Source organism: Mytilus trossulus, chromosome 9, assembly GCF_036588685.1.
Source record: "Mytilus trossulus isolate FHL-02 chromosome 9, PNRI_Mtr1.1.1.hap1, whole genome shotgun sequence".
Lineage (NCBI taxonomy): Eukaryota > Metazoa > Mollusca > Bivalvia > Mytilida > Mytilidae > Mytilus > Mytilus trossulus.
Window position 1 is genome coordinate 27168934 of NC_086381.1, and position 11772 is coordinate 27180705.

The 11772-nt window shown below is 34.1% G+C and overlaps 1 protein-coding gene across 3 annotated transcripts in view; it reads left to right on the forward strand.

Annotated features, from left to right (window-relative positions):
* Positions 1 to 11772, forward strand: part of LOC134685396 (transcription elongation factor SPT5-like) — a 46076-nt gene that overhangs the window by 2597 nt on the left and 31707 nt on the right. Inside the window, exons 1-5 of one of the 3 annotated variants that reach the window (XM_063545128.1) lie at positions 7001 to 7071; positions 8526 to 8681; positions 9597 to 9692; positions 10786 to 10864; positions 11448 to 11586. In XM_063545128.1, the coding sequence (XP_063401198.1) occupies positions 8535 to 8681; positions 9597 to 9692; positions 10786 to 10864; positions 11448 to 11586 (461 nt within the window). In that variant the 5' untranslated portion in view covers positions 7001 to 7071; positions 8526 to 8534. Of the gene's footprint in view, positions 1 to 7000; positions 7119 to 8525; positions 8682 to 9596; positions 9693 to 10785; positions 10865 to 11447; positions 11587 to 11772 lie in introns of those variants that run through there. The other 2 variants (XM_063545127.1, XM_063545126.1) reach the window with 2 other exon arrangements.

Below are 11772 nucleotides of genomic sequence, written 5' to 3' on the forward strand. Positions count from 1 at the left end.
GAAAACAACGACCTGTTTTGGTGACCTGCAGAACGAGTTGGCTTTCACATTCAGTAATATTAAAACAAGGAAATTATTTGGTACAGTACAGCATCTATTATTGATTATTTTTTTAAAGATGTGGGATTATCTATTTAACATTATGTTAGTCTATGATTGTCAGAACGAGGCGCGGTTGATATATAAAAAAAAATGTAGTTGTTTAATCCCTTCTCATATATTCATATAAAAAACAAGAATATGTCCAATGTACACGAATATACGGTGGCAGAATGCGGCCATGAAAGAAAAAAAAATTATGTCGTTCCCTCAAGGTACTATGTCGTTCCCTCAAGATGCTATGTCGTTCCCACAAGATAGCTATCTTGTTCCCTCAAGATACTATGTCGTTCCCACAAGATAGTTATCTCGTTCCCTCAACAAAGCAATTTCAATACAAAGATGATATGTCGTTCCCTCAAAATACTATGTCGTTCCCTCAAGATGGTATGTTGTTCCCTCAAGAAACTATGTCGTTCCCACAAGATAGCTATCTCGTTCCCTCAAGATGATATGTCGTTTCCTCAAGATATTATGTCGTTCCCTCAAGATATTATGTCGTTCCCTCAAGATACTATGTTTCCCCCTCAAGATAATATGTCGTTCCCTCAAGATGCTATGTTGTTCCCTCAAAATAGTTATCTCGTTCCCTCAACATAGCAATATCAATGCAATTTTAAAACTATGTTGAGTGATCCACAAAGTATCTTGAGGGAACGACATAACATCTTGAGGGAACAACATAGTATCTTGAGGGAACGACATATCATCTTGAGGGAACAACATAACATCTTGAGGGAACGACATATTATCTTGAGGGAACGAGATAACTATCTTGAGGGAACGATATAACTATCTTGAGGGAACGAGATAGCTATCTTGAGGGAACGAGATAAATATCTTGAGGGAACGAGATAACTATCTTGTGGGAACGATATAGTATCTTGATTGAACGACATTGTATCTTGAGTGAACGACATATTATCTTGAGGGAACGAGATAACTGTCTTGAGGGAACGAGATACTCATCTTGTGGGAACGACATATTATCTTGAGGGAACGATATAACTATCTTGTGGGAACGACATAGCATCTTGAGGGAACGAGATAGCTATCTTGTGGGAACGACATAGCATCTTGAGGGAACGACATTGTATCTGGAGGGAACGACATAGCATCTTGAGGGAACGAGATAGCTATCTTGTGGGAACGACATAGCATCTTGAGGGAACGACATAGTACCTTGAGGGAACGACATAATTTTTTTTTCTTTCATGGCCGCATTCTGCCACCGTACGAATACCCCACTCGCACTTTCATAATCCATGTTCAATGGACCTTGCAATTTGGTAAACATCTAATTTGGCATTCATTGTAAAATTAGAAAGATCATACCATAGGAATCGGAACATGTGTAATAAGTTTCAAGATGATTGGACTTGAACTTCATCAAAAACAACATTGACCAAAATCTTTAACTTAAAGCGGGACAGACGGACGAGCGGACGGACGGACGGGCGGACGAACGAACGAACGAACCGACCAGAAAACATAATGCCCCTCTTATATCGTATGTTGGGCATACTAAGGAGATAGTGTATGATTGCCAATACGACATCTTTCCACCAAAGTTTGAATAAATAAGGCATTTGTTAGAAGCTCTCTCAAAACAAAACAAAAACAAAAAAAACATGATACATTGTTAAATATAAGGAGATACACTGCAATCACGTGGCCGCATTCTACAGTATTCATACGACCGGCCACGAGCAACAACCATACAATCATATATTAATAAGGATATGGGTTCAAGTACTTATTTAAAGCAGATATCTCGTTCGTGTCTGAGGAAATAAAATATTTTGTCTTGTCTTTGTAATTTTCTCTTGTCATGTATTGTATGATAGGAGTCTGTTAATAAACCACAATGGTAATTATTCACAACATATATAGGTACCTGCGGACTGTATGGATTTAGGGTGGGCATTGAGTGTAGACCCATGTCTATGGTTAAAGACCGTTTATATGTGGATCTCTTGATGTTGTGGTTAAAGACCGTTTATATGTGGATCTCTTGATGTTGTGGTTAAAGACCGTATATATGTGGATCTCTTAATTGATGTTATGGTTAAAGACCGTTTATATGTGGATCTCTTGATGTTGTGGTTAATTTGTGTCGTTGGGTTGCTATCAAATTAACGCTTTCCCGAAATTTTGAACAGTAATGTGTGTTAGTAGATATAGGAAGATGTGGTGTGAGTGCCAATGAGACAACTCTCCATCCAAACAACAATTCAAAAATTAAACCATTATAGGTTAAAGTACGGCCTTCAACACGGAGCCTTGTCTCACACCGAACAACAAGCTATAAAGGGCCCCAAAATAACTAGTGTAAAACCATTCAAACGGGAAAACCAACGGTGTAATCTATATAGGTTTGTATATTTTACTCCATGTATCAAAAACTATCACTTTTAAATATTAAAAGAAATTTTATCGTGGAAGATTAACACCAATTCATTCAAACCTAAATGAAATAAGCAGAACAAACCAAAACGAATTTATAATGCATTAAAAATATGACCTGGCAGAAGAAAGTCACTGACTGAACTTGAAGGTAGAGCTAGGTATATATAAGGGACGACAGAATTACAGATACACAGTAGATAACATCATATGAACTTTGATGTTGATAAGAAATGACGCCATGACCAATGTCAAGTTTAATAGAACCCGTAGTCGTGCTTCAGCTGGCCCCTTAACAAATAAATGTGTACTAGTTCAGTGATAAAGGACGTCATACTAAACTGCAATATATATTTATGAAACAAAATGAAAAATCAAACAAGGCTATGTATAACGAAGATCAGAGGCTTCTGACTTGGGGCAGGCGCAAAAATGTGGGTGGGTTTTTTTTAAAGTTCATGTGTGTTTACATTTACTGCAAAAATCAGCAATATGCGTCGAGTTTAAAGTAAAAAAATGTCCACTATTGATACGTTTAGATGATCATCATCATGATAATAAAGTGGTGTTTACCGTAAGGGTTATTGACAAGTACTAAATGCAGTATATCTGAACACAAGTACGCTACGAGGATATGAATATATGACCGACAAACAGAGTCATCAAGGCGTTTAACGTATTATAGTATACATGGTAACCGCATTGGCGGATCCAGAGTGGGGTCCGGGGGTTGGACCCCCCTTTTTTTTGGCCGATCAATGCATTTTTATGGGGACATATAGTTGGACCCTCCTTTTTGTCCTGGGTTAGCCCCCCCCCCCTTTTTTTTAAATGGCTGGATCCGCGCCTGCAACCGTCATCGTGACACATTACCCTATCCGGACTCATCGCCTATATTGGTCTTTGATTTTTGTAATTTTAATAAGTTTATTGCAAATCAGCATATAAAATAATGCTATAGCATCAACAACATATATAATATAGTAAGCGACATAATATAAATGAAAACAGAAAGAAAAATATGACTGTAGTTTCCAGTTTTCATTTAACAAACAACAAAGTTTTAATACCAAAGTTTTTGAACATGTTGAAATTAAAGATAAACATTTTGACATATTAGGCCAAGAACAATAATATTTAGGCAAAAACCTTAAACACAAATGTCTATAGGCTGGACAATTCATTACAAAATTATATTCATTTTCAATAGCTTTCATAGTGGCATAGTCTTTCATTATTTACACCTATATGCTTTTTGCTTCAATGCGCGGAAAATTAGTACTTGAATTACCAATTTTAGATTAAGTTTGCGGGTTGATCCGACTGGGGATCGAAACTACGTCCTTTTATAGAGAAAAAAGAACACAAAGATAAACGTATAGCATTTAAAATTCTAGAGACGCATTAAATGCATTTTTTTTAATTGTTGAATTTCCATCAAGAATATGTTTCAGTGCGATATTTTATTACTTTGAACGTTTCCGTGTAAATACGAAATTATAGGGATCGCCGGTTTCGTTTTTGCTGTCTGAATCTTTTAATCTTTAAATCTTTTTATATAAAAAAAAAAAAGCATGAAATAGTGTTATTTAAAAAATCCAAAATACTGCTCAACAGATGCAGTAAATAACAGAATCAAAATTATCCCCTAAAAATACATGACATAATATAATACTTTATTGATATTGTATAATTTGCATCACGCTATATACAACAGAATCGTCGTGATAACTTGTAAAGGTGTAGCATCTGTTACAGATACAATTATATTAGTTTATACCGACGGGGACGGGGACGGCAGCATGGAATTTAGAATGAGAAAGAATAGGGAATAAACAAAATTTGTAAGAAGATATATAACAAGGGACAACCAAAGTCGCAATTCATAAGACAAACAACTGACAATTGTCAAAAGCGTCAAATATACTTAACGTGACATAAAAGTATATAAACACATCAATAAAGAAATGTGTTGTAATATGTATGCCCTTTGTGGTCCATGATTTGAAAACATTATTCTTTCATATACTGGTCAATTCCAGGAAACATCTCTAAAGTACATACATGGAACAATTAATTGGAAATTATATCCCGTACAACTGACCAATTTTGGGGTTCTAAAGACTAAATATGTCTGGTCAGTTCTAGACCGAATATTGCAACCTTTTGTTTTAATTCCAAGTTAAGAAAAAAATACGAAACAGTAGAACAGCTTTGTTCATGCAGTTGTGATAATGTCAAAAACTTATAAATATAAAGATTAGTTAGTAAAAAAAAAAATACGTTATATATATGACCAGGTGGTCGTGTGGTCTAGCGGGACGGCTGCAGTGCAGGCGATTTGGTGTCACGATATCACAGTAGCATGGGTTCGAATCCCGGCGAGGGAAGAACCAAAAATTTGCGAAAGCAAATTTACAGATCTAACATTGTTGGGTTGATGTTTAGACGAGTTGTATATACATTATTTACACAGCCATGCATCACCATCATTGATGGCGATCCGATGGATACATCTGTTGTAGGGTTGTCACTGACTCAGACGTACTTATGAATATAATTATTTTCTGTGACTGTATCTTACATTAATTTGTAGGATCCTTTACTATAGATAATTTAGCTGATCTGTAACAACAACATCTTCATGCCTTATATATCATGTACTGTAGAACGCCGCTAGATTAAAACCGACGTGGAAAGGTAACACATGGCCAGCGAAAGCTGTTTTTTTTTAGAGCCCAGGTGGTCGTGTGGTCTAGCGGGACGGCTGCAGTGCAGGCGATTTGGTGTCACGATATCACAGTAGCATGGGTTCGAATCTCGGCGAGGGAAGAACCAAAAATTTGCGAAAGCAAATTTACAGATCTAACATTGTTGGGTTGATGTTTAGACGAGTTGTATATATATATATTTCTTCTTCAATGGAAAGGATATCGACAAACTATATGTATATTTATGTGATCTTCGTAGGGTGTATAGGGTCTCGTCATATATCCACTGAGCTTTGTATACCCATTCAGTGTGTCAGTGTAATATATCATTGTGGCGCAAATGAATTAATATTGTTTGTGGCGCAAAAATGAACAACTATAATTAGTTATTTAGTTAAGCCATTGCAATTGATATTTAACAGCGTGTCTTTCTATGTTGTAATTTTACTATATTGTTTCAGATTAGGGCGAAATAAAAATCATTAAAATATATAAATCCACTGCATTTGTTTGCACCTGTTATAAGTTAGGAACCTGATGTTCAGTGGTTGTCGTTTGATGCTGTGGTTCATAAGTGTTTCTCGTTTTTCTTTTTTCTTTTTTTAATATAGATAAGCCCGTTGATTTTCTTGTTTGAATGATTTTACACTAGTCATTCTGTGGCCCTTTATCATCTTACTGTTCGTTGTGAGCTAAGACTCTGTATTGAAGGCCGTACTTTGACATATTATGGTTTGCTTTGACAAATTGTGACTTGGATGGAAAGTTGTCTGATTGTCGCTAATACGACATCTTCTTATATATGACTCCTTATATCTATTGAGATGATTTTTTTCAGTTGCCGGGCGGAAATGAAATAGATATTAATGCAATAGTTTAGCTTCGAGTGTTTTATATCCTCGGAGCTGTTTTGTCTTTATATATATGCCTATACATAGATTTGACTGGCCCCAGCTTGATCAGTGCTTTACTTTGGCCAGAGATATGATTTGGCAGAGAGGGGACGTCACTAATGTTGTTATAACTTGTGTCCAATCCTTTTGCTACTTTGGCAAATAAAATATTTTTAAACTAAACTAGAAAAATACATAATACAAATAGAAAATAGAAAAGAGGCACTGGCTATTGTGTCGGCTCTGATTAAAATATCTCAATTCATGCTGGCAAAATAGCCTATGTCTACTGAAATGACTATTTTACCGGCACCATGCAGATCGGCTATAGTGAATTTGTTGCCTGCGATGAAAAAAATAGAAAATATGTTATTTTGCTGGCAGCCAAGTCAAACACTTTTTTTGTTTACACATATGTAATTCAAATAACTGATTATTATTTCAAAACCAAGTTTCATTTAAATTGGCTTTTTTTCAATTTTGAAGCTATGTGATTGACTTTGTTAATATATTGTACAAGATATGTGTCTTAAATTTTCACCGTTTATCTACTTCCCTATTTAACTACTGGTATATCTTTTTTTTGTTGTTGACAGTACACATTTTCATAGTAAATTTTCAAAATTTGTTAAATAACAAATTCATTTCGTATGTTGCTAGTACCGGTAAAATAGCCATTCTGTTATACATTGTATAGAAATAGGCTATTTTGCCGGCTTGAATGTAGATCAGGGCCGGCAAAATAATGAAGAAAAAAGAAAACAACGGAATGTTAACCTGTGAAACACTATAAGTTGAAATATTTGTTTCCAGTATTTGTGTAGAAATAGGAAAGACACAATATTTTGACACATGTGTCATTATTAAAACTAGATTCAGAAATATGCGGATTTTTTTTTGTCCCGACATTGTTTACAAATTAAAACTCAACTTCCGGCATTTTCAGCCGCCACACTTCACAGGTAGAAAAAACTGCGATTTCTCAATTGATTGAGTCTCACTAAACAAAGTAATATCATTTATTAAAAATATCACTATATCCTTTAAAGGAAAATCCCAAAAGAGAGTGTGTCTGTGAAGTTTCAAGCAGCTTTTGCTATCCGAAGGACAATCAACAAACAGACTGGGACAGCTTTGTCTAGTCCATCTAAATCATAAATGTTTATATTTTAGTCTGTTCATAGATTTTTCATTTAATTGCAAGTGTACGTTTGATAACTTATTTTAAGTTTAAGACAGAGCCAAAAATAAAGGCGTCCACTGCGTTTAAAGGAGATGATTTTGAATTTACAGTCTTGTTTATGTTATTGACATTGTACAAAATGTGGTACATGTATAATGTAAGCTTAAAATGAGGTATCTATATCTGCATATCCCACTTCTGTAAATGGATGGGTACTACACTAACACAGATTCCTTTCAGCTATTGTTTGACAGGTCATGTTGGTCTGCACACACACAAGTTCAGCTTGCTGAGGAGTGCTGATTTAAACTCAATTGTAGTAATCATGCACACTACTTAGTTTTCTAGATGGTTCCAATCTACTGCATTGTGCACTAAAATAGAGTTTTTGAACGGGGTTGGTCTTTCTGTTTGGAACTATGAGTGATCGTTCGTTGTCACAGACTTGTTGTCTATAATGTTCTTAATGATAAATTTGTTAAAAGTTGTTGCTCTAATTTGTTGTTTTGGTCTGTGAATTTAAATAATGTCGTCTGGTGGGAACTCAAGTATCTTCCAGACAATGGCTTTGTATTAAAAGAAAATCAGTGGTTCCTGTTGACGTCTTCATTGCATTGAGGGAAGCTGAAGTTCTGATAGCATTTTTGTAATACATTGTACATCCTTCATGTATTGAGTAATAGTCTTTTAGTGATAAATCTAAACCTCGGTAACCTGTTTTCTTCATATGATGTATTAAGTGTACATTTTACCTCGTTTCTTACATCATAGAAAAACTGATTATCTTTTGGATTTCCTTAGACAGTAGATGTATAACTCTTAAGGATAAAGTTCTAAATATATACCAAAAAAAAAATTATTGATGTTGTTATGTTTATGCCCTTTGGGGCCCATAATTGGAAATAAAATATCTTATCTTATCTTATCTTATACCTTTTATCTTGCCCTAGCTTGCCTTTTAATCTTACTTTAATCTCAACAGTGTATTTTCAAATTGAGCTTTTCTCCCATCTTTTCAACACTTGGTAAAGAAAAGGTAGTCATGGTATTTGACATACACAATTTTGTTTGTTTGGCAATTTAATAATTGTTTGTGTATTTTGCATGTCAATTTCATTTCTGAAGAAGGCACTATAAATATAATTTTAACAGCACAGCAGAAGATGGACATTGTGTTGCTTCATGTATGAAAATAAAGTGGCCTTTCATGATCATGTTTTTGTTTACCTTCAGAAATATAGAATGTCAGACAGCGAAGAAGAAGGTAGTGCATATTCAGGCTCTGCTCCAGGCAGTCCTGCTGGAAGTGGTAGTCCTCCTGGGAGTCCTGCAGGAAGTGGAAGTGGTCCCGGGAGTCCAGCTGGAAGTGGAGGAGAAGAATTAAGTGGAGTAAGTATCCAGACCCAAAGGGGGTCTAATGATCCAAGTCCCATAGGCGGTCAAAGTATCCAAGACCAAAAGGAGGTAGAGGTATCCAAGTCCCAAAAGGAAGTCAAAAGTATTTCAGTCCCAAAGGAGGTCATAGTATCAGAAGTCAAAGTATCTCAGTCCTTAAGAAGGTCAAAATATTTCATCACAATTACAAATAAACCAATGAATTGTAGTTGGCAATTGATATTCTAATGTTCCATCTGTATTTATTCAATTTTTTTGGTCACTCTATTGTTTTCCACATAACTAATAAAATTGAGAATGGAAATGGGGAATGTGTCAAAGAGACAACAACCTGACCATAGAAAAAACAACAGAAGAAGGTCACCAACAGGTCTTGTACGACACATAACTTGTGTGTGTGTTGTACACTTTATAAAATCTTGATTAGAATTATTATCAAGCAATATGTTTTGTGTTATTTACCTTAAGTCCTTAATATAACATGCATAGATTCATGGCGTTTGACATATGAAATAAATGTGATTGAAATGCACTGACAAGTGACTGACAACATTCTGTTCTATTTTCTGTGAAAATGGGAAAACAAATTTCTTTGGTTGACATAATAATCTCAGAACAGAAAGAAGAATGGGGTATTGTCAGATCCTTTGTTGTGGAATATGTATATTTAGATAAGTTCTGTACACAAGTCTATATTGTTTTAGGACTATGCATTAAAAACTTATGTGGGACTCAGAGCATAACATTGAAATATGACAAATTCTCACCTAAACATATATTGAAGTGGTCAAATACAGTGAAAATCTAAACAAACTCACAATTTGCCTCTAGATGGTTACCTCATTTTGAAATATCTTTTTCTGTGTTCCATGTGTGTTTAAAGCCCATAGTATTTTCTGTATGTTGTAGGCAGAGGAAGATTTACCTCAAAAGAGAGTTAGGAAACAAAGAGTGGTCAGTGATGAGGAAGATGATGAGGATGAGTATGATTCTGAAGAAGATGAGGTATGATTTGATAAAGATAATGTGTTAATCTTAAGGCCACTGATATAACAATGTTTTGGGTTTTATGAGAAAAAATCACAAAAAATAGTATAGTTATTTAAAAAAACTTACATAGAAAAGGAGGGGGCATTAAGTTTTACTTCTGTAGGTATGTACGTCCCAAAGTATGATAATGCATTGTTTTGAACCTATTTATATAACTTTATCTTGGATGTATTAGTCATCCTATTTTATTATGCCCCTGCTGTAAAGGAGAGGGCATTAAGTTTTACTTCTGTAGGTATGTACGTCCCAAAGTATGATAATGCATTGTTTTGAACCTATTTATATAACTTTATCTTGGATGTATTTGTCATCCTATTTTATTATGCCCCTGCTGTAAAGGAGAGGGCATTAAGTTTTACTTCTGTAGGTATGTACGTCCCAAAGTATGATAATGCATTGTTTTGAACCTATTTATATAACTTTATCTTGGATGTATTAGTCATCCTATTTTATTATGCCCCTGCTGTAAAGGAGAGGGCATTAAGTTTTACTTCTGTAGGTATGTACGTCCCAAAGTATGATAATGCATTGTTTTGAACCTATTTATATAACTTTATCTTGGATGTATTAATCATCCTATTTTATTATGCCCCTGCTGTAAAGGAGAGGGCATTAAGTTTTACCCTTGTTCATCGGTACAAATGTATGTTCCAAAGTTGTTATCCATTCTCTAATTTTAGTTTGCTTCAACCAAATGTTATGAAACTTATACAAAATGCTTATTACCAAAAAACACAGATCAAGTTTGAATTTTGTCGGCGTCGCTTTTATTTATTAGAATTAGATACTTTTAACAATTAATGATTTTACTCTTAGTTGTATACTGATGTGAAGCTATGGGTATATAAATATTTCCTTCAAAGCTTCAGCTAGACTATATATTACAGTGAAAAAAGTAAAAAGTCAACAAAAGAACAATTAAAAAAGAACCATGAATAACATTAATCAGTTGTCAACTTACTATATAACATTTATTTTGTTTGCCTCTATTTATTTCTATTTTTATAAAATTGTATTCTTACTTTATTTTGCATTTTGTTTCTGAAAGGACTATGCAGTAGATCGTCAAGCAAGTAAAAGGAAAAAGAGAAAGCCCAGAGCTGGTGGCTTCATTATTGAAGAAGCTGGTATGTGTTTTCACTTTGTTTTTGCTAAAATGGAATTTCTTTTCACTAACTTCTTTGAAAAAAATTGTATCAAAATACGCATATTTAAAACAACATTTTTTTTTATCTTCATGAAATTAAACGAGTCATTTCCAGGATGAACCAAGTTTATATCCTATAGTTCAATGAGAATGAAAATGAAACAGAATGTGGGGTAATATACATGTGGATTAATATAAGCTAATAGCTTGTTTCTGGATCCTATTAATTATTTCACTTGTATTATTATGTAAATGCCTATGTATGTACCTGAATATAATTAATAAAATATGTTTACACTAATATACATGTGGTAATATGATACAGCAAAATGATAAATACAAGTCTTTGTTAAGAGGACATTTATAGAATTAAAACTGCAAATGTGCTTCAATATTTATAGAAAAATTGCTTTATAACCCTGAAATGAATAAAAAATGCTCAATTTTGAACGTTAAGTATCGCTCATTTTTGAAATGTAGAATATTTATAAGTTATGATATCTACCATTGAGAATAACTTTATATGGTGAGGCATTCAATATAATTATGATAACTATTGATAGATGTGGATGATGAGGGAGACGAGGATGATGATGAGGAATGGGAAGATGGTGTGGATCAAACAATGATTGACAGACAATCCACATATGGACCATCTGCTAGAGAAATCGATGAAAATCGTAGATATGAACAAATGATCAGGTAACTTGTGTGTTATATTAAGTTTAGAAGATGTATAGGTTCATTCTAAAATAAAAATGCTTTTACAAAACATTTTCGGACATATAAAAAATGTCTATTTCAATATAGATTTTGACATTTCAAATCAAAAGAGCATTTTAGACATTATATAAGGCACAGTTGATACGATTTGAACATCTCATCAAC